The sequence below is a fragment of the Sorex fumeus genome, unplaced genomic scaffold (genome assembly GCF_029834395.1).
Source record: "Sorex fumeus unplaced genomic scaffold, SorFum_2.1 ptg000177l, whole genome shotgun sequence".
NCBI lineage: Eukaryota > Metazoa > Chordata > Mammalia > Eulipotyphla > Soricidae > Sorex > Sorex fumeus.
Genome location: NW_026606234.1, coordinates 1,249,790 through 1,273,393, shown reverse-complemented (window position 1 = coordinate 1,273,393; position 23,604 = coordinate 1,249,790). Strand labels below are relative to the sequence as shown.

The following is a 23,604-nucleotide window of genomic DNA, read 5'->3' as shown; positions in this document are numbered from 1 at the left end:
CCAGGGCCTGAATCTGGTCCCTGAGTGTCACCCCGAGTCTGGGGGCTGTGCTGTCCCGAGTGTCACCATGAGTCCTGCTGGGCGGGTCCCCCTGGCCCCACGCTGAGAGCCTGAACTCACTGACCATAAAGGCAGAGGACAGACTGTCCTCTGTCCAGCGTGGCCATGGCCCTGGTGCAGGGTGGGGTGTCCACGGGTCTGTGTCCCCGTCCTGCCTCCCACACCGTGGTCCAGTGGGGCAGCAGAGACCGGTGGGTCCCACTTGTGACCGGCACATGGACCCACGGTCCCCTCTGGTCTGGGGTCTGGGCAGTGAGCAGCACCTGTGTTCCCCCTGTGTCCACCAGCACCTCACGAGGATGAGGCCTGGGTCTCTCCAGGGGACCCCCCCACACCTAGACAAAGGGAGGGTTTGTCCACAGGCGGTGACCTGGTCAGTGGACACGGCCGGGCTCCGGATGTTTGGCTGAAGCCCCTGAAACAGGCACAGCGTCCCTCCGCCCGGGTGGCCGCCCACACACGCACACACGCCCCTGACCATCTCTCACGGCACCAGCCGGAGGAGAGGCGCTCGCTGTGCTTTAATATTTCATGTTCCCCGTGGCCAGCCCTGTAACAGCGGGACGGTCCCCGCTGGGGAGACGGGGAGGTGAGCTTGGCGATGCATCACCACCCACAATTTCCGCCTGATTCAATAAAGCTGTTCTGCTATTTCCCGTTAATTTCATTGTCACTGAAATAATTACCCCCCGGTCCCGGCCCCCGCTCTCCGAGTGCAATTACGAAACAAGGTTTGCGGCTGATGCGGTTAGAGTTCATCCGTCAGGATGCTCGGCCGTGCGGGGGAGCTGCCCCCCAGGGCCATCAGCATCTTGGGCCCTGTGGGGTGGGGGTGGGGGGGCGGGAAGCGGGGCCGGGGAGAGTACGCGGGGTCCTGGGTCGGAGCGTGAGCACTGCTAGGAGGGCCCTGAGCGAGGTGCCCACGGGGAAAACAAGGGACAAGCTCCCACGAGACTGCAGAGCTCTGGGTGTTCCCACGCGGGACCCCCGGCCACGAGGTGCTTGGCCAGCGCCCCTGGCTGGGCCGCCCCCTCCCCCCTGCAGCTAAGCCCCCCAACCCCCACCTCCACATTCTCAAGCCCCCCCCCAGTTCCCACAGGCACATGGCGCCGTTTATCCGGATTTAGGTGTGTCTGGGGCAGCTCTGCCCGCTGCAGAGGGCGCGTGCCTGGGCGTTCAGAGGGAACGGCCCTGGCAGGGCAGGGGTCAGCACCTGACAGCTAAGAGCTCGCACCCTGCCCGGGCGAGGTTCCCTGGCAGGCCGGAGTCCCGGGGTTAATTTCCTACCATGAACGCGTTAGAAAGTGAGCTGAGACCGAGTCTCTGCTCCGTGTGAAGGCCTGTGACACGCTGGCGTCACCTGTCGGACTCCGTCCCGCTAAGGAATGAACTCATTTCAGCTCGAACATCGTCTGAGACGGCGGGTCCGCATGACGGCCCCTCCACGCCCGCCCCTGGGCACAGAGCTGGCAGGGTAGGTGCCGGTCAGACTGACAGTCGTCAATCACTCAGACCAGCGCTGCGGCAACACCGGCCGCAGGAGGGAACGACCCGGCAGGCCGATATTCTCAGGTAGACGGGGCTCTCCCTCCCTCCGGCCTCTTCCTTCTTCCTCCTTGGGGCCCGTGGCCAAGGCAACGATGCCAAGGGGAGGCCTCTCGGACAGCCCTCACCGCAGCTGTGTCGGGGACTCGGAATGTTCCGGCTCCTGCTGAGAGTGATTAGGCCTGAGGAGAATTTGCTTCTCCTCTCAGCGGGCCCGGCCCTGTCAGGGCGACACTTCACTGATCCACCGGCGGATAATGACCTCCGCGGGGTGGGCCTCGCTTAACAGTGATCAAGTCTGGGCCTCGGGGGCTCGAGTCATCAAGGCAATCCTCAGATTTAACAGGAAGCACGGGGGAGACTGACAGGAGTGACCCAGGGTACGAGCGTCTCCTTCTGTCACACGCACAGACACACTCACACAGACACTCTCACACATACTGTCTCTCACACACACTATAATATATACTCCATAGACACACACACACTCATCTACAGACTCCTCCATACACACACTTACACTCTCATACCCACAACTCCTTTCACGCACACACAACACTCTCATGTACACTCCATACACACTCCTACACACCACACACAATTGTGCACAGACTCTCACACAGTCATATATACACACATTCGCCCTTTAAAATGCACACACGTTCTCTCTCACACACTCTCGACACACTCTCCTGGGGATACTGTCACTCAGGCGTGGACACACACTTAACATACAGTCACACAGACTCTCTTTCATACACTTACACACACCCTCATGCACATGCTCTCGGCCTCACACTGTCCCAAACACACTCCCATCCACTCTGTTCACACACACTCACACACACACTCTGACACACCCCTGCACACACCTCCCGGCCGGCAGCAGCAAACAGGGCCTGGCACGCAGCGCCCCGGTGGCCCCCGAGCAGGAAGGTGGGCGCACAGACGCCATCACGCAGCCCGGGGCCTCCGCCGGGCACCGGCGCGCAGAGAGAGACGGGGCGCGGCACCCGCAGGGGAGGTGCGGGGAGGCCAGGGCCACCGCTTGGGTCATTTTCTTCCAAATCTCACTGACAGTGAGAGAGGGCCTGAGGGAGGCAGGGGGAAGGCACTCGCCCTACACATGGCCAAACCTGGTTCCATCCCTGGCTCCACATACGGCCCCCAGCACCTCCAGGAGCGACCCCTGAGCACAGCGGGAGTGACCCCTGAGTAGGGAGACAGGATCGAGCCTGTGCCAGCCAGATGTGGCCCAAACCAACCCCCCCCCCCCCACACACACACACACACAAGTCTTTTCTCCTGGAAATACGTATCTCGGTGGACCCAAAATCATTCCAGGAAATGAAGGCGCAGCCGTGGGCCTATGGGACAGAGAGAGACACACCCGTGCTCTACCAGATGGAGAGAGGGGCACCCGTGGGCCTACGGAACAGAGAGGGGCACCCGCACCCAGGCATAGCCCAGCCTGTAAGGAGGCTCCAGCCGCAGGTCAGGTCACCTGCGCAAGGTGGATGTGCCCTGCAGGCGAGAGACAGGACCAGGCGGCCGGAACCACCCAGACAAAAGCAGTGAGGGGCGGTCAGCCACCCAACTGGGCCCCCGGACAGACTCGGGCACGGGTGGGCACAGCGGCTCCAGGCCTCCCAGCGGCTCTCACGGGCGGCGGGTGCAACTCGGCCGCCGTGTCAGGGAAGGCGTCCCCGGCTCTGCGTGCGGGAGCCCCGCGCCCGTCCCCGCAACACAGTCCCGAGCACCCGGGAGTGAGCACCAGCAGGTGGGCACCCAGGCCAGAAGCCTGAAGTGGACTCTGCCGAGGTTCCAGGATGCCGGGGGCGGGGCCTGGGACGCTTCAGGGCTGATGAGACCCCGAGACCACCATGTTCTGGGCTGAGGACAAAGCACGGGTCAGGGTGAGGGTCTTCCTCTGCTCTCATCGCCAAGGGGGGTGCGAAGGCTCCCAACTCCAGGAACACTCGAGAGCGAGTGGCCGGTCAGGGAAGTCCTGGGGCGCCCCAGGGCTGGACCCGAGCGCAGTCTCAGGGGGCAGATCCCTCATGGACCCCGGCTCTCGGATCACACCCGGATCCCGCGCCCCAGCTCAGCTCAGACCACCCGGAGCCCAGCATCCGCGTCAGAGGCCGCCCCCCCCCCCCGCCATCCATCTTACCTCCCATCCCGGTCCCAGTCGAAGACCTCCACCTTGATGGTTCTGGCAGGAAAGAGAAGGGGAGGGGGGCATGGTTGGGGCAGAGGCCTGAGACCCTCCGGAGACCCAGACGCTGTGGGTGTCTACACTGAGACCAGGGCCTGTGGGGTCTACACTGAGACCAGACACTCGGGGTCTACACTGAGACCCAGGCCTTGCGAGGTCTACACTGAGACCAGGCCCTGTGGGGGTCTACACTGAGATCCAGACCCCTGTCCTGGGTGTTCTCAGCTCCAAGGTCCTGGAAGCTGACTTTGCTGCTCTGACAACTCTGGTCTTGGAGAAGGTTCTAGAACCTGCAGGACCCTTGCGGGGATGAGTGGTCTTGGGAGATGCACCCTGGTTCCCTGCTGGCTTCCCTGGGTACAGATGAGGACTCCCCTCGAGACCCGGACCCCCAGGTGAGGAGGGGGCGAGTCGTGATGCCCACTGCCCCTTGCGTCCACGCTGCTGCTGACCGGCACCAGCAGCCTCGGGGTCCGAGGGGGCTCAGGCCAGAGGAGTTTCTTACTCAACATCGCGCAAGTCGTGGCACTCTAAAGTGACTAATAATTTCCCTGGTCAACAGCTCCTTCTCCAGTGGAATAAATTCCCATTTTTCCAACATACAAGTAACAAAATTCTTTTTTCTAATTCCCAGAGTCTGGATTTTTACTTTCTACTGTGATCTCTTTGAGGTAACGAAGCATTTCTGTATTTTCACCCAGCAGAAAGGCAGGCGCCCTGACAGCTCCCAGGGGCACCAACCAGTGGCCCCGGCAGCTGTGTCTGCAGGGGCAGGCGGGCAGCCCCAGTGCCTGGCTTGTGCCATCCTGCCGGGTCCCCAGGGGCCTCAGAGCTCACAAACTCGTGAAGTGGTCTCAGCACACTGCACACTCGTCCTGGAAAAATCAGTTCAAGCAAAGTCAGCCTGTCCCTCTTCCTGAGTCGCCCTGGCTCCTTCAACCTTCCGTGGGAGGGCTCGGCTGTCCACCGACGGCTTCTGGTCCACCCGGTGGCAACACCCGCACCCATGGCCCCGGGAGGACACTGGCACTGACCTGTCGTGGTCCCCATTGCAAAGCGCCCGCACTGAGAGCTTGAAGGCTTGCCACACGGGGTTCAGCGTGTTCTTCACCACCTCTGTCTTGTGACAGATAGTAAAGCTGGAACGGGACAAAAGAAAGAGGCTCAGACTATGTTCAAGGCTCACTTGTGGTCTGCAGTTCTCTGTTAGCAGCTGTCCTCTGCTCTGCAGAATAAACGCTGCTGGGCTGGGACCGCTGGATCATTTCATAGTTTGGAAGATCTGCCGCCAGGTACCAAGCAATGAGACTGTGTAACTAACTGACCAAAAACATCTTCAATTTAAGCTCCTTAAAGTCCAAGTGCAGGGAGGAGGGTGAGCGGGTGCTAGGGGGTGGGGCAGAGCCAGACCCCGGGCCGCTGAGAACTGCACGGCGAGGAGCAACTTGGAGCGTCCCAACCAGGAAGGGCGCAGGTGGCAGCAAAGACCCAGCACAGAGGCACAGGAAACACCAGACTCATGTCCTGAGGCAGAGGAGGTCGCTGGGACACCCTGGAGGGACACACTTGGAGGAGGGGACCCTGGGGAGTACAGCAGCACTGTGGTGTGTACAGTACTTCAGACCTCCCACATGGAGGTCAGTGTGCATGTGGGGAAGGTCAGCGTGCACGTGGGAAAGGTCAGCATGCACGTGGGGAAGGTCAGTGTGCACGTGAGGAAGGTCAGTGTGCACGTGGGGAAGGTCAGCGTGCACGTGGGGAAGGTCAGCGTGCACATGGGGAAGGTCAGTGTGCACGTGGGGAAGGTCAGCGTGCACATGGGGAAGGTGAGTGTGCATGCGGGGAAGGTGAGTGTGCACGTGGGAAAGGTCAGCGTGCACGTGGGGAAGGTCAGTGTGCACGTGGGGAAGGTCAGCGTGCACGTGGGAAAGGTCAGCGTGCACGTGGGGAAGGTCAGCGTGCACGTGGGAAAGGTCAGCATGCACGTGGGGAAGGTCAGTGTGCACGTGAGGAAGGTCAGTGTGCACGTGGGGAAGGTCAGCGTGCACGTGGGGAAGGTCAGCGTGCATGTGGGGAAAGTCAGTGTGCACGTGGGGAAGGTCAGCGTGCACATGGGGAAGGTCAGTGTGCACGTGGGGAAGGTCAGCGTGCACATGGGGAAGGTCAGTGTGCACGTGGGGAAGGTCAGCGTGCACATGGGGAAGGTGAGTGTGCATGCGGGGAAGGTGAGTGTGCACGTGGGAAAGGTCAGCGTGCACGTGGGGAAGGTCAGTGTGCACGTGGGGAAGGTCAGCGTGCACGTGGGAAAGGTCAGCGTGCACGTGGGGAAGGTCAGCGTGCACGTGGGGAAGGTCAACGTGCACGTGGGGAAGGTCAGCGTGCACGTGGGGAAGGTCAGCGTGCACGTGGGGAAGGTCAGCGTGCACGTGGGGAAGGTGAGTGTGCATGCGGGGAAGGTCAGCGTGCACGTGGGGAAGGTGAATGTGCATGCGGGGAAGGTCAGTGTGCACGTGGGGAAGGTGAGTGTGCATGCAGGGAAGGTCAGTGTGCACGTAGGGAAGGTCAGCATGCACGTGGGGAAGGTCAGCGTGCACATGGGGAAAGTCAGCGTGCACACGGGGAAGGTCAGCGTGCACGCAGGGAAGGTGAGCGTGCACGCGGGGAAGGTCAGCATGCACATGGGAAGGTCAGTGGTCATGTGGGGAAGGTCAGGGGACCCTATGTGGTGCTGGGGATCCACCTCGGGCCGGCTGCACACAAGGCAAGCACCCTCCCTGCTGTGCCATCTTCCACCTGATCACCGTGCTTCTATATGACTCATCATCGAGCTCTCAACAACACCGGGGGAGAATCCTGATTACGAGCCTCTACCCGATGGGAAACTGAGTCTCACGTGGTCACAAGACTTCCCAAAGCCCCACAGAAATCAGGCAGCGGGATAAGGACTCATGCGCACACACAGCCCACGGCGCTGCTTTCTGACATGACCAACTAAATACAAACTAGAAAATCACGAGCTAAATATCCCATGGCAACCACATGTGTTCAAGTACCTACAGCAAGCCACGGAAACAGGTTTAAATCACACAGAAACCACTCTCGTGGCAAATCTTAAAATTACCAGAGTAGAGTGGGAAACGTTAACCCGTGGAAGACGGGGATGTTAGTGGGAAGTGTCACGGCATCAAGAGCTGCCCTGAAAATCGCTCCAAAGAACAGTCCAGCTGGTCCAAATATGCTTGTTTCATCACCGAGATTTCCACAAAGATATAACTCTTCGGTAGCAGTAAGATAACACGATCTTACCAGCAGCAGAGATGAAGCATTCCATGAAGACGAGAGCATTTTCCTTTTCGAGTGAACCGGAATGTTGATAAGCTAAGCACTGTTACCGAGCAGCTGGAATCCTTAGTGATGCAAACTCACATCAATTTTTAAAACACTAAAACTGGGCTCTGTTTATAAATGTAATGGCCTTTGAAAAAAACGTTCCTTGCCACAGAGTTAAAATGCACGAGAGACAAATGTACCTGCCGTCTTCATTACTCCGGTAAAATACGAGAAAAGGGTCTGATTTCCCAAAGAAGTCCTTTTTGTCCAGTTTGTTTGCACAAAATTGCATTAGAACAGCATCCTAGAGACAGGATTAATAAAACAGCTCAAAACCTGGGTCATAAAGAACCAGACACGACAGTTTATAAGCAAGACTCCACAGGAAAACAAGTTTTCCATTTTAATGCCCATGGCCAAGTGTTCCGGAGCCCAGACGGCCTAACCTGGCTCCGGGGGACCTTGGGGGGCTCGGCCACTGTCTGGGCCCTGAACTGCCACCTCCGGCCTCCCCAGGGCTGCCGTGCAGACAGGCCATGCACCCGGGCGCGCGAACAAGATGTCCTCGTCCAAACTCACATTTCAGACATGCACCTTTCTCAGTTCCTCAGGGGACTGACCCCTGGAGAGAGCAGTCACACCTCAAAGCCAGCACCTCCCACCAGGAGAAGCTGACCGGGCGGGGCGGCAGGGGTCCTGCTCATCACACACGAGCGCACACATGGGCTCAGCGACTGACTCATTTTACCCATCTCTTGGGGTGGGGGGATAGTACACCCAGCAGTGCTCAGGAGTCCCCGGGGCCCTAGATTCCACCAATCCCACAGAGACCCCACGGAGGCAGTGTGCAGGAACCGGGGGCCACCGGTGATGCCCTAGGGGTCCCTGAGCTGGGGCTGCCCGCGCGCCAGGGGGGTGCCTTCACCCTGCACCATCTCGGCGGCTCCCTGTCTCAAACGAGTCCCCCAGGCCAGCTTCAAGACAGCGGGGCCCCTCACAAGCCCTGTAGGTTGCGCCCCACGTGTCCAAGGATGTGGAGGCCCCCCTTTCCCAGCAGGGGTCCCGGCTGGCACCCCAAATGGAGCTCCCCTGGGAGCTCACATGGGCGGCCCCAGTGAAGCCACTCAAGGCTGAGAAGGTGCAGACACTGGGTACCCGGAACCAGCAGCGCCACGCTAGCCTGCGCCCTCGCCTGGGGGGTGGGGGGGGGCTGGGGTCCCGTGTCAGCCCTCTCCAGCGCCTGTTACAATGAGAACGGAGGGTTTCCGTTCTGAACTGGGACCAGCCCGAGCAGAGCCACAGCTAGAGTCAGAACACGGGCGCGCAGAGAGGCAGGAAACCTCTGGTCCAGAGTGACAGGCGGGCCCACAGCCCCCCGGAAGTGCTCACAGAGGGCGCGTGGGCTGAGGAGAGACTGAATGGGTCCAGCCTCCGAAAGCCGCTGCTCAGACAAAGTTCCCAGAACCCACAATGACATTTGATGGGCTACAGATTACATAAAGCCCTGGTTTAATTATTTTTGCACGATTATTTCATAATGATTTTAGTTTCAAAAATACCGTTTCACAGAAGTGTCAGAATTGCTTTTTCAAACCCAAGAAACATTTACTTACTCTGCAACAGTTCAACTCCTCAGCTGTAAGGATGATGGTGCCACATTTCTTCCCTGGAATTCCCCTAAAACAATAAAAAGCACATTTGTGTGCACGAACGTTGGATAGTAGCTCTGATATGTAAACTCGAACTGTGCATTTAATATCATCAATCAACGAGCAATGATGCGTGGAGAGGTTCTTTCCCAACAAAAGCACCCCCAGTTCACTTAATCACTTCACTTAACTTCCCGTTAGTCGGCGATTTGCTCGAGCGGGCGCCAGTAACGTCTCCATTTGTCCCTGTCGTGTGCTAGTGCAATGGCATCTGTTCGCTCCGGGAACATGAAGGGCCTCAAACCGATCGTTCATGATCTTGACCATCTGGTAGGTGGGCGACCACGTGGTCTTTTGACATCCCGTGGAATCCCCCAGTTACAACCTCCAAAAACACACTCCCAGTTTCAACCTGGACCCGATCCTCTAGACCAGACGTCGCCAGAATTACCTGGCCGCACCTGCTCTCAGGGCCCCTGGAAACCTGCCTTCTTATGCAGCAGGAAGAGCACCTCCCAGGGGTCTCCCTGCAGCCCCCCCCACCGCCATCACTCCAGAACCCTCAAGTGCCGCCCCTGTAGGGACACTCATTTCTCCACAATCCTGACCAGCAATGCTGAATCTGGGTGAGGACAAAGCTGAGCTCCAGGCGACACTACACACAGGATGTGCTAACGGTTCTACGTCTCTGGGTCCATTCCTGCCCGGATCATGGCAGCCCTCACGTGTTTCTCCTGACTCGCCTTCCTGCCCACAGTGTTGGCTGCTGCTTCCTCCAGCCCAACAGTCGCCCCAGCTGCTGAATTTGCAGGGAACCCTGGCCCTGAACCCACAAGGGGACTGTTCACTACCCTCTGTGTGTGGTCACCTGCAGGCCAGCACTCAGTGCCCCCTGTACCCAGGGGGAAAACCCATCATCCCTGTGTGTGACCACCTGCAGGCCACCCTCCGACCCCCGCATCTTCCAGAAACACCCGCTCATCCTCCATATGCTCCCCCATGCTCCAGAGACCCTCCCCATGCTGGGCTGTAAGTACACCTGTAGCTTAGGCTGGGTCATAAGTATAACTGTAACTGTAGCTGGGTTATAGCTGTAACTGTAACTGAGCTATGAGTATAGCTGCAACAGTAGCTGGGCTGTACGTACAGCAGTAACTGTAGCTGGGTTACAAGTATAACTGTAGGTGAGCTGTAGGTATAGCTGTGACAGTAGGTGGGCCTAACTGGCAGCTGGACCATAAGTATATCTGTAACTGTAGCTGGTTCTTAAGTATAACTGTAACTGTAGCTGGGCTGTAAGTATAACTAAGTAGCAGAGCTGAGTGTAACTGTGAGTGTCCTGAAGCTGAGCTGTGAATAGGACTCTACCTGAAGATTTCAGTGCGGCTGTAGACATGGGTGTAACTGTAACTGTGAGCGTAAGTAAGTGCGGCTCTATTTATGGCTGCAACTGTGACTGTGAGCTTAAGTGTGTCTGTAGCCATGGCTGTCGCTGAGCTGTAAGTGTTGCTATAGATGTACTGTCATTGTGACTAAAACTGAGCTGTCAGTGTGACTATAGCTATAATCGTGACTGTTAAGTGCCACTGGGACTTTCACCGAGTCCCGAGAGCGGCTGTGTCTGAGCTTCACGATGCAACAGCCCAGGGACCCAAGCAAAAGCGCAGCAGGTGGGCAATGTCCTTGCACGTGGAAGACCCGGGCTCAATCCCCAGCACCCACTTGGTTCCCACAGCCGCCGGCAGTGATCCCTGAGCATAGGGCCGGGAGGAAGCCCTGAGTACCCCTGGGTGTGGCCCCCAAAGAAAGATGTAATCGCCCAAACCTGGAAGCCGCCACACTGCCCTTCTCAGGCCCCAAGCCCACGGCCCAGATGTTTGTGGGGAGACGATTGGCAGGACTTGACCTTTACTTGATATTCACTCGCCAGGAGGGGCCTCGACAGTGATGGCAGGGAACTCAGTCAGCTTCTGACCAGCCTCTCGCCCCCCAGACCCCTGTTCTTAGCACCCACACGTCCATTTCTGGGTCTTTCCTGTCTCTCTGCAAATCGCAGATGACAATGGCCACATCCCATGAACCGATCAGAGGGACAATAGGTGAGAACCTCCCCACAAAGAAAGACCAAACGGTTTCACTGCATTCCCAAACACGGATATGATTAAAATCAATGTTCCAAAAACTCTTCCCATAAAGTCACGAGGAAGGAATTCTCTCACATTCATCCTGTGAGCTTGGCATCACTCTGACGTGAGCCAAAGTCTCTACAAGAAAACGACAGATTAAAATCCTCAACGAGCGTCGATGTGATCATCCTGCACTGCACCTGCAAACAGCCCCAGCACGGTGAGAGCACGGCCCGGGGGGCTTCTCCAGCACAGCACAACAGACCCCTTACAAAAGCCCATCACCAAGGACAAAGGACAAGACCCATGCGCTCGTCCCGTCTAAGGCATCTGACAACACCTGACACCCTTCTGTGAGTGAAAACACGAACAATCCAGGAATGGAAGGGAACGGCCCAACTGGTACCTCCACACACGGAGAACCAGAGCAAACGGTTGTATCGGTGGGGACTGGAGTTCTCCTGTGACCCTCAGCAAGGCACAGTGTCGGTTCTGCCACTTCTACTCAACCCCAAGTCGGAGAAAGAGCTAAGAGGCATCTAACTAGGCAGAAGGGAGGCACCCAGCAAACTGTTCCGATTTGCAAACATGCAAGAGGTCCTCAGACTCCCGGGGTGGGAGTTATCCCCGGTGACGCAAGCAGGCGGGAGCGAGGCCCCAGGCGAGGTCCCTGGAGTCCCTGAGATCGTCCGAGAGCAGGAGGGAAGGGAGACAGTTGCTTCCAGGGACATGGGAGACGCCCACAGCGCTGCTGTCCCGGAGACGGGAAGGAAGCACAGCAGTGACGCCGCCTGAGGAGAATGGACTGAGGAGAGCCAAGCAGCCCCCCCCCCCCCCCACCGGCTCCAGCGCTGAGGGCCTGGAATGTCTGTGCAGGGCCCTGTCTAGTGAGAATCCACCCGCACCCGCTCCTCAGGGCCACCTCAGCCCAGCTACCAACACAGTCACAGAGGCAAACACACACAGCCACACACGTGCACACACGCATGCTCCTGTATGTGCACATAAATGCAGACATGCGTGGTACACGTGGCACGCGTGCATATGTATATGCATGTAACAACACAAGTCTGCAGCACAGGCATACACATGTATGCATAACACATGCGTGCAGAGGTGCGTGTACTGCAGACACCAGCTGTGGGCCCCGCCTGTGAGCATGCTGGGACGGGAGCAGACCCCCGGAGGCCAGGGGCAGCGGGACACAGTTAGTGCTCTTCTCCCGTCCCTCTCCTGGCCGCCTGCATAGCCCTGGCCCAGCTGGCCTCAGGCAGACACAAGGCAGAGGGTCTTGCACCCCAGGAAGCCTCCACGGGCCCCAGGACTGTCCTCAGCCTAGGGGCACACGGGTGGCAGAGATGGCTGCGGGCATGGGCACAGCCCTCACTGGGAGTGGGTGGCTCCACAGCCGAGCTCGGGGGTCTCCGGAGAGCGTGCTCCCAGCACAGACGCTCAGAGCAACAGTTCCTCTGCCGGGAGAATGCCCGGTGCTCCCGCAGCCTCGGAGCCAGGATCAGAGCCAGGCCCTCGGCTGAGACTCAGTCTCCCCGCCTGAAGGGGGCTGGAGGGGCCCAGAGAAGTGGCCACAAGGTCTAGGCACAGATGGCCTCCCTGGCGGGCTGAGGGTTCAGAGCAGAGGTGGCCGCAGGGCCCAGTGCCCACTGTAGCAGGTGTGCCCACACCAGGCCCTGGGCGTGCAGGGTCGGCGGGGGGGGGGGGGGGAGGGGCAGGGGCGAGGGAACCTGCAGCCCCCCCCTCCCTCGTCCCAGGGGCAGGGGGCTCAGGGGCCGCCAGAAGCTCCTCTAGTGGGACCGTTGTTCTCCTCACACGTGCCCGGCCTGGGCGGCTCCAGCATCCGTGCGACCGGGGCTCGTTTCCGTGTGCAGGAAAACCACTAACATTTACTCGTGGCCACGTGATCTCACAAATCCAAAAACGTTTGAATGTTGGCTGATTTTTACCTCTAGGTTATATTTTGCAGTTGCCTGGGAATTCTGATTCCAGTGCTGTAAAAATTCAGAATGTTTCCAACAGAATAACAAGCCAGTGAAAAAGCTCTGATTGTTCCGCTCTACGCTGAGAATAGACAGAATAATTTTAATATTTATATATGGTGAATGATTTACATAAATGTAATCAAGTTTGGTTCAAAATTGCCCTTTATCTAAGCTTGCTGAATTCCTAAACAGCTCTCTAAGGAAACTTTAAAGAAAAAAGGAAGGAAGGAAGGAAGGAAGGAAGGAAGGAAGGAAAGAGAGGGAGATGGGGTGATTTCAGAGGTCTCTTAGGAAAAAGGTCCTGGCTACCTTGACAAACGTTTACGCATTTGAGAGCCTCCGTTTGTGTGTGATGCTACGGCCAGTGGCGGGTGCAGTTACTTGTCTGGCAACCATCATCTTTTGAAAAGGATATTATTCCAACGTTTCTAATGAGGACTTCGGAGTCGGGAATTGAAAAGCCTCAGTTCAAGTGATGCTCCAACACACTGCGGCAGGCCCGGCCTGCCCGAGCCCCGAGTTCTCAGCGTGGCTGTTCATGATCTCAGGAGGACAAATGTGAGCATGAACCTGAGACGCAGACAGGAGCTCAGCAGAGACAGACACGCCCGGTGCGCCGACCACAGCCCAGAGCGAGGGGCCAGACCCCAGGTCTTCAGGAGACCCTGAAACTCCCTGATGGTGTGACTGCTCCGGGCCGTGTGCTCCGCATGCTCACACTCACACTCACACACACTCACATGCACAAGTGCACACACGGACATTTACACGCGTGCACATCCAGGCTCACACACTCACATACATTCGCACGTACACACTTTTACTCACACACATTCACACACGTGCTTATACATACACAATGTATTTTCGCATGTGCACTCACATGTACACTCCCACGCATGCACCCATATTTGCACACAAGCACTCACACGCACATTTGCACACATGCATTCACATACATGTGCATGCATGCTAACATTTGCACACACACCTGCACACATGCGCACTCTCGCGCAGTCCCGTGCACTTGCTGGGACCTGCCATGGTGGCAGAGGCTGGCCCGCCCTCCAGCCCTGCTGTCTGGGCCTTCCCATGACCTTTTCTGGTGCCCCAGGGGTGCCCTTCTTGAGTCCTGAGTCTGAGAGGGACCCGGGTCCAGGCCTCAGCTGCCCCCACCCTGCTGCCCAATCACAGCTGCAGGACCAGACCCAGCAGCAGTCAGGACAGAAGGTTCTGCTTCGGGCCCGGTTCCATCCGGGAGACCCTGCTCTGACGGCCCAGAGAGGGCGGGCAGCTCCCCAACCCTGAAGGTGCCCCTGGCGCTTTGGCAGGAGAGTGGGGGTGCATCTTCACACCCCGCCAACAGGGGGCGCTGTGCAACGGCAGAAGCTGGACTCCTTGGGAGACAAGGACGGGGACACAGACCCAGTTAAGGAGGACAGGGGTCACTGTGAGTGGCGGGAGGGGTGGGGCAAAGCAGGCATACAAGGAACGTGTTTGCCCCAAACTGGGACAGCCCAACAGCTGACAACGGTGGCCCCAGAGCTGCTACTAAGAGGCCGAGTTAAAGATGCGTCCAGGGCTGGAGCAATAGCACAGCGGGTAGGTTGTTCGCCTTGCACGCAGCCCACCCGGGTTCGATTCCCAGCATCCCATAGGGTCCCCCGAACACTGCCAGGAGTAGTTCCTGAGTGCAGAGCCAGGAGTAACCCCTGTGCGTCACCAGGCATGATCCAAAAAGCAGAAAGAAAAAAAAAAGATGTGTCTGTCTCTGCCACTCTGTCCTCAGACGCTCAGCTGAGTCTCCACAGAAGAGGAGAAACAAATCATTTCCATCCTCGTCTACTTTCCAAAGTGAGAACAGCAACAACATCCCAGAACATGAAAAGATGAGACGGACCTCAAGTCCCTGTGACAGAGGCAGTGTGAGGGACCAATCCACGGGGTCCTCTGCAATAAGCCGGGGGCACATCGGGCAGCTGTGTAGCTGCGCCCACGAGATCAGGTGCCAGAGAAGCCCTCGGGCCGCTCGAGAGAGCCAAGGCGCAGAAGGAAGATGACACAAGACCCTTGAGAGCTTCTTGGAAGACAGGGCACAGCAGGTGGGAGAGATGGAGCTGGAGCCCGGGTCCTGGCTGCGACCCTGAGAAGCCCCCCAAGGAGGGACACGGCAGGTGGGCACTGGGCAGCAAGGAGGGCCCTAAGGAGTGGGGCCAGGGCCAGGGTGGGAAGGAGCCTGGGGTTGACCCCACAGCTCACAGGAACTGCTGCTTCTGCTCTGGCAGACTGTGTGTGACATAGAGGAAGCCCAAGCTGCAGTGACCCCAGGACACTGCAAGCCGTACAGGGGCTGGCGCACGCTCCAGCCAGGAAAATACTCACAAGATGGGCTTCTCCAGGCGACTGCCCTGGGAACCGACGATCTCCCCCAAGGTGCAGAACACTTGTCCCAGGAAGTCCTAAACAGAGAAGAAGGTTAAAGGTCAGGAGAGCCCAGAGATCCTACAGGATCGCTGACGTCCACCACCTGCTGGAACCCAGAAGCTGTGGCTTCTCCTCAGGGGCCCACCAAGGACATCGCAGGGCCCTGGTCAGCAGCGTGCAATGGGCCCTGAGAACAGGGCCTACGCCTTGGGGCGAGGTCTCCGGGAACAGAAACCCACAGGGCCAGGCACCCACCTGACTCCAGGGCCACGGATGCCAGAGAGCCTGAGTTACGTGGACACAACGGAGCTGTCCACACAGCTGCTGAAGTCCACAACTCCAAAACACAAAGCGTCCCCAGGACCACAGATCCCACAACCCCCCGGGGCCCATAAGATCACAACACCCACAAAATCATAGCATCCATAAAACCCCAGTGCCCACAAAGCCACAGCATTCAAAAACAAAGGCACCAAGAAGAAAGAGATATCTGAAAGGAAAAAAAATCCCATTCACAATTGTGTCCCGGAAAATCAAGTACCCTGGATCAGCTTAACTAAGAAGTGAAGGACCCATACAAAGAAAACTACAAAACTACCTCAGGAAATAAAAGCGGACACAAGGAAATGGAGATGATGTGTCCCCTGCTCATGGATCGGAAGGATTAACATCATCAAAATGGCAACACTCCCCAAAGCACTGTGCAGATTCACTGCAGTCTTATAAAGATGTCCATGACATTTTTCAAAGAAATAGACAAAACACTCCCAAAATTCATATGGAACAATAAATTCCCACAAATAGCTAAAGCAATTCTTGGGAAAAAGAAATGGGAGGCGTCCTCTTTTCCAACTTCAAACTGTATTACAAAGCAGTAGTAATTAACACAGCATGGTATTGGAATGAACAGACCAATGGAATAGAGTTGAATATACTGACACAGACCCTCAAACATATGACCACTTAATCTTTTTTTTCCCCTTTTTGGGTCACGCCTGGCGATGCCTAGGGGTTACTCCTGGCTCATGCACTCAGAAATTACTCCTGGCGGTGCTCAGGGGACCCTATGGGAGGCTGGGAATCGAACCCAGGTTGGCCGCGTGCAAGGCAAATGCCCTCCCCACTGTGCTATCGCTCCAGCCCCTGATCACTTAATCTTTGACAAAGGAGAAAGAAATTTGAAGTGGAGCACGTGGTGCTGGGGAAACTGGACAGTACATGCAAAAAACAAAACAAAACAAAAGGACTCTGACCTCTGTCTAACGCCAGGCACTTAAAAGTCAGATCAAAATGGATTAAAGACCTCAGAATCAGACCTGAATCCTTAAGGTACGTGGAGGAAAATGCAGGCAGAACCCTCCAGGACACTGAAGTCAAAGTCATCTTTAAAGATGAAATACCTCTGACCAAGCAAGTGGAAGCAAAAATAAACAAAGGGGACTGCATTCAACTAAGATGCCTCTGCACCTCAAAAGAAGCAGTGACCAAGATAGAGAAATTCCTGAGTGCATGAGCCAGTGCAGTGCCTGGAATGGGAGAAACTGTTTGCTGAATACCTGTAGGACAGCACTGGTTTGTGCTTCCTCCTCTGCCACAAGGAGCTTAGGGTCACTGAGTGATCCCCATCTCGATGCTCCCGGAGCACTCCCGTTTCCTGGGTTGTCATCTTTGACTTCGCTGTGCTCCGCTTTCTCTGCCCGTTAACGGCTGGCTGCTCCTCAGGACAGAGTTCCCCAGGGAGGAAGACTGTCTGTGTGAGAGGGATGGGAAGGCCTGCCTGGGGCGGGGTGACCACTGGCCCCTGACCCACGCTCCTGTGAGCGTCCTGAGTCTAAGAGAGAGGGGCGCTAAGCAGTGTCCTCGGAGGGACCGTGGGGAGCGGGTCAGGGGGTTACGTGCCCATGCCCACACCCACTGTCCACTGTGTGGCCATGCACAAGGCTCCCGCCACTCACGACCTGCATCCAAACCCACTGCCCGTGTCCACGGCCGCGGCCTCAACAGGCCCAGGGAGGAGCCCTGGGCAGGGGTGTGAGCACAGGGCACGGCCACTCGCTGGTGTCCGAGCACCCTGGTGGGACAGACCGACCTCCCTGCTGCCGGCACACACGGGAATGACCTGGGGGAGAGATGGCCGCAGCAGCTTCTGACACTGGTCAGCACTGCCCAACGCCGACTCGGCTGGGCAGGTACTGGCTGACGTGCAGACCCGGCTCAGGGGACGAAGCCCAGACCTCAGCTGGCTCCACACGGCCACCGACCGGGGCCCCACCCCTGCACCTGCCCCCCAGGAGGAAGGAGAATCAGCCCTTCAGGGAAAGTCTCGCTTCATCCCAGTGAAACCGCATCTTCCCCGCTGAGCCCGGGGAGCCTCGGCCGACCCAGCAGTACCCGCGGGGCTGGCAGCAGTCTGGAACCTTCTTTTCTGGGGATGCAGAACCCTGGTCTACTGCCCTGGCGGGGCTTTCCACGCCCCAGAAAGGCCGCACATGGGAGGGGACGGTCAGGGCAAGGCGGGCGACAGCAGCAAGGCCTGGACGGGGAGAACGAGCTCAACGGTGGGGTCACGCTCCCTCCCCCGCCCCCGCCCTGCCACCTTTGGCTCTGCCCGCTGCTCGTGTGTCTCCTGTGCTCTGAGCTGCCCCAGCTCTGCGTCTGGGGTCCCAGGAGGCCCCTTGGCATGCAGGTCGTTCCCATCTGACCACACTCTGGGCACATGCAAGGCACCGATTCTCTGCATGGTTTGGAGGGCAACGTGCAGCCGCTCGCTTGGCAAATCCCTGCTGGTGCCACCACCAGTTGGGGTGCCCGGTAGGCGCTCAGCTTATCGGGAGGTCTTCACTGTTTGTGCCGGGTCTGTGCCAGCTGGGACTGGATGCGGAGCGGGGGGCGGTGTGTGAGTCACGAGGGCTCGGAGAAGACAGAGGCGCGTGTGGCTATTTCTGTATCCCAAGGGTTGTGGGATGCAGAGACGAGTCCCTGAGACGTGGCTGGGTGAGCCCACGTCCTGCATGGAGCAGAGAGCACCGGGCACAAGTGGGGTTGAGGGCGGGGGGGGAGCTGGGACAGGGGTGTCGGGGAAGCACAAACGGGGGTGTGGGGAGCACAAATGAGGTGCTGGGGAGCACAGCAGGAGGGGGAGCACAGTGGGTAGGGAGCACAGTGGGAGTGGGGAGCACATGTGAGGTGCTGGGGAGCACCAAGGGTGTGGGGAGCACAGTGGGAGTGGGGAGCACAGTGGGTGGGAAGCATGGCAGGAGGGGGAGCACAGTGGGTGGGGAGCACAGTGGGTGGGGAGCACAGCGGGAGTGGGGAGCACGGTGGGTGGGGAGCATGGCAGGAGGGGGAGCACAGTGGGTGGGGAGCACAGTCAGTGGGGAGCACAGTGAGAGTGGGGAGCACGGTGGGAGTGGGGAGCACAGCGGGAGTGAGGCCATGTCCTGTGGCCATGTCCTCGTCCCCCAACAATAACTCTGTGTGGGCAGCGGGAGCAGGTGGCCAGCACCGAGCGCAGACAACAGTGCTGAGGCGGCATATTCCAACCCACAGAAAACGCCCTCGCCCGTTCCCTGGCATGATGGTGCCTGAGGAGAAGCCCAACAGCAGCACCGTCCTCTCATTCATTCCCCCTGGCCAAGGGCGAGTGACTGCAGTTACTCGTCTGTCCCTCCGAGGGGACACCACCCCACTGGTAGCATTCCCACAGAAAGGCGCCAGCCGGGCGATTCCTACAGGAAGTACATCTGCCCGCAACGGGGAGAGGAAGGAACAGACGCTTCCCCGAGGAAGCCCAGCAGATGGTCAGCGGGCACACGGGGGATGCTCAGCATCTATTATCACCGCGAATGATCCAAATCAAGATGGCAACGAGATGCCAGCCTCCACCAGAGAGGGTGGCGTGTATCAAGGGAACAATCTGTTGGCGGGACGTGGTGGAGAGGAGCCCCCGTCCCTGCTGGTGGGAACGCTGCCCTACGGGAAAGCTTGGAGGGTTCGCAGCAAACTTATCGGAGCTCCCAGATGACGAATAATTCCACGGTTGGGTATCTGTCCCCGGGACAGAAAAGAGTCATTCCAAAGGATGTGTTGCACGCCACTACCCACTGCAGTGCCCGTACAACTGCTGAGTTTCAGAATCAGCCTTGATGTCCCACAGCGGGTCAGTGGAGTGTAAGATGTAGTACATATATACACAGTGGAATACTACACAGCTGTGAGGAAGGATGAAATGGCACAATCCGCGGCAGCATGCATGGAACTGGAAGACTGACGTCAGGGTAAGTGAAGTCGGCCAGAGAAGGATGGACACGGTGCTAGCACTTCTTTGTGGTATTTAGAGTAACCGGGTGAGGGAATGCAGTGTTTTGAAGGGGGGCGCCCGGATCAACCTTGGCCCCAGAGGAGAGGGAGAAGGAAAGATGAGGGGAGGGGGAAGGGAGACGGGGAAGACAGGTGAGCAGCAACAAGCCGCCCGGGGATAAGGGTGGAGGTGGAGCCAAGGGGTGACAGAGCCGAGTGTCCAAACCTCAGGGCCGGCCACACTGAAACCCCGAGACCCAAACGCCAGCAGCAACTCAGAGAGGCGCCTCCTGCCCTCCGGAAGGAGCAACGTGACGCCCGCCACAGCCACGCCACCCCACCCGCGCCAGGCTGTGTCGCTTGGGGCAGCCCTAGGGGGGCGGGCGAGAGCCCTCCCCGCCCCAAGGGACCCAAAAACCTCCAGAACCCAACCGCCGCCACACTCAAGGCCGAGCCTCTTGCACGAGTGAACCTACTCCTGGACCCCTCGTACCTCACTCCACCCAGACTCCAAGAGTAGTGCTCCACATGGGATGGGACCCAAAGAGAGGAGGTAACCAATCATAGGGGGAATGTATATATACATCTGTATAAATATATATATGTGTGCATACATATTTACAGATTTTATATATATATATATATACACACACACATGATAGCACAGCGGTAGGGCGTTTGCCTTGCACGCAGCCAGCCCGGCCGACCCGGGTTCGATTCCTCCGCCCCTCTCGGAGAGCCCGGCAAGCTACCGAGAGTATCTCGCCCGCACGGCAGAGCCTGGCAAGCTCCCCGTGACGTATTCGATATGCCAAACACAGTAACAACAAAGTCTCCAATGGAGACGTTACTGGGCCCGCTCGAGCAAATCGACGATCAACGGGAGGACCGTGACAGTGATATATACATGAAAGTTCACAAGGCTCAACCTTTAACAGCATGTTAGTGATCTCTTATAGAAGGTCTTAACGGCCCCTGCCAAAACAGAACAGTCTTCATACTCTTTCCTCTAAGGACACCTTTTTGCAGCATTTTCAGTGGTTTTTACATAACCAACAGTACAAAAGAGGCTCTTTGGGGGCTCAAAGCTCCTGGGCTGGAATCGGGCTCGGTGCTGAGGCCCCTCACCCGAAAGCAGCCCAACCCTCCGGGGGCCGCATCCCACCTTCCCCTCTTGGACAAGCCTCAGCCCTCGGCTCAGTGCCGACTCACTCACCGACTCACTAACTCAGACCTGACTCTCTGCTCAGGAGAGGCACCGGGGCAGGATGGGGACGGGGGAGGGGGGCCCGTGGTGGGAGGGAGTGAGGGTTCTAGGTGAGGAGGCGATGGAGAGGGAAGAGGGTCCGAGTCAGGAGGTGAAAGGGTCCAGGCCTGGTGACCTGGGGGCAGGAGGCTCCCAGCAGCGTGTCAGGGCCAGTCCCCAGCCGGTTCAGAGCAGCCCATGGCCAAGGTCCGGGCGGGTCCAGAGGCCACGATCAGTCCCCACACGGCGGGCTGGGTAGGGGTGGGAGGGGCAGGAGGGGCACGAGGACACGTGGCCTGAGGGGGACAGGGACAGCCCGGCCGCAGCACTAACTGTGGAACAAGCTGACCCAGGAAGGTTCTGGAAGTGTGCCGTGACCACAGTCCTGCCCGGGGGGATGGGGGGAATCCAGCCCAACACGAGCCCCCAGGACGACCCTGAGACCTCCCCCCTCCCCCCCCATCCTCCCTCCCCTCCTCCCCCACTTCCCTGGAGCTCCCTGAGCTGACCGTGGGGCACTCGGCACCCTGGGGGGGCACGAGTGGGAAGGGCCTGGGGCACCTTAATCAGTGGGCAGGGGCATCGCGCTGTGGGTGAGCAGGCACAAACACCTCACAGACACACCCGCACACTCCCACATACACACACGCACACACACACTCATGCGTACACACACATTTCACCGACACATTTACACACTCACACATATACACATGCACACACACTCATGCATACACACATACACACTCATACACATTCACCCACACTGACACACACATACACACACACTCATGCGCACAGACACACTCACACACATTCACACACATATACACACATGCACACACACTCGTGTACACACATACACACTCACCGACACATTCACATATACTTGCACACTCTCACATACATGCACACACCCCTATGCATACACACAGACACAGCTGCGCACACACTCATGCGTACACACACACTCGTGCACACACATTCACAGACACGTTCATACTCATTCGCATACACAGACGTACACTAGCACACACATGTATTTACACTCACGTGCACACATACACACACACACACACACTCGCACCCCTGGCACCTGAACACACCATCTCATCATCTGTAACAGGTGACTCCACCCCTGTGACACGTGTTACCGAAAGCTCATGGAAATAGGTTTAAACCTTTAAGATGAACATAAATAGTTACGATGTACAATACACTCTATATAATCATAAAATACCATCAAGTACAAAAATACGGACTTACATGTTTGGACAAGTTAGGGCTCTTTGAATCGACATCGTACCTAAAAAATCAAAACACAAAACTCAAGTAATTCGAAATATCTGAGCCACGTCAATGAAACAAAACAATCCAAGCCCCTTCTCCTCCGGGAGAAGCCATGCGGCCCCTCAGCCCCAGCCGAGCCCCGAGTCCTGGGGTCCCCCGGCTCCCCTACCTGCCCCCAGGGCTGAGCCCTGCGTCCCCTCAACGGTCCCTGCCCCCACGGCCAGGCTCCACCCTGCGGCTACAGAAGGAGGAAAGCTGTATCTCCCCGCAGTCGGCCCGCTGGACAGCCAGACCCCCTCCAGGTCACAGACACGCAGGACCCAAAGGGCAGCTGGACGGACAGGCCGGCTGGGCAGTCGTGCAGGACACTGGCCGGGCTCTGGGTCCCGCCCTGGCCAGGCAGAACCAGAAACAGGCTCTGGAGCCACATGGCCAGATCACGGCTGGACCTGAGGGGGCTCTGGGCACGGGCACAGCCCTGGCTCTGGGGCAGCCGCGGTGGCTCTGGCCTGCGGCAAACGCCCTGCCCAGTCACCCCCGACAGGACTCCCTGTGGGCAGTCTGCCGCCCTGCCCAGGCGCTGGGGTGCAACTGTCCCCTGGGGTCAGGGAGGGGACGTGTCCTGGAGTGGTGGCCCTGGGCAAGGCCCTGCTGGGCTGTAAACGCCCGCCCGGCTAGTGTGTGGGCTGGGCTCGGACTCGGCCCCCGGAAGGAGGCCCCGTGCCCAGGGCCACGCTGCCATGCATCTCCCCCGGGCAGCCGGACAGGCAGTCTCGGTGGGGCCCGGGCGTCCACGGGGAGGGTCAGTATGGGTGCTGCCCCACGCGCACGGTGCTGATGCATGGGGACCAGCGGGTAGTCGGGGCGAGTCAGGGTCCGGGACAGCTGGGTGCCTGTCACTGCTCTAGACGTTGTTAGAATTCTCCTGTTTTGGGTTCTTAGCCACACAAGGCGATGCTCAGAGGTTCGTCCTGCATCTGTACTCCAGGGTCATTCTGGGGGTCACACCTGGACCAGCCGCGTGCAAGGCCAGGGCCTGCCTGTGGCGCTACAGCCCCGTGAAACGTGAGGCCACCATGTGTCCTTCCTGTCCTGGCCGCCCCCTGCCGGTTCTGCCTTAGAGTCCAGCGGGCCCAGGGCCCCTGCGGCCACAGGCCCCACCCGCCCGCGCGTACAGGTCGAAGCGAAGGTTCTCCCTCTCCTCGAAGAAGTAGTCCAGAATGAACTTCCTCACGAAGTCGGGGTTCAGCGTGTTGTCGATGACCTCCGTCCTCCCGAACTGGGGGAGAGAAGGGTCAGAGTCAGGCCCGGCCAGCCTGGCCAGTGCCCCTCCCACGGGGACTCCCTCCCCCGCCACCTCGGGCCCCGGGGCCTAGCTGCTCACAGGGCTGGAGCCCACCCTGCCCCTGGGGCCCTCCAG

At 58.5% G+C, this 23,604-nt stretch overlaps 1 protein-coding gene across 2 annotated transcripts in view; it reads right to left on the bottom strand.

Moving 5' to 3' along the window:
- Positions 1 to 23,604, bottom strand: part of CPNE8 (copine 8) — a 68,040-nt gene that overhangs the window by 30,333 nt on the left and 14,103 nt on the right. For both annotated transcript variants that reach the window (XM_056107802.1, XM_056107803.1), the window contains exons 4-10: positions 23,360 to 23,463; positions 22,161 to 22,200; positions 15,308 to 15,384; positions 8,767 to 8,830; positions 7,354 to 7,457; positions 4,858 to 4,962; positions 3,779 to 3,820 (exon numbers count right to left, since the gene is read on the bottom strand). In XM_056107802.1, the coding sequence (XP_055963777.1) occupies positions 3,779 to 3,820; positions 4,858 to 4,962; positions 7,354 to 7,457; positions 8,767 to 8,830; positions 15,308 to 15,384; positions 22,161 to 22,200; positions 23,360 to 23,463 (536 nt within the window). The remainder of the gene's footprint in view (positions 1 to 3,778; positions 3,821 to 4,857; positions 4,963 to 7,353; positions 7,458 to 8,766; positions 8,831 to 15,307; positions 15,385 to 22,160; positions 22,201 to 23,359; positions 23,464 to 23,604) is intronic.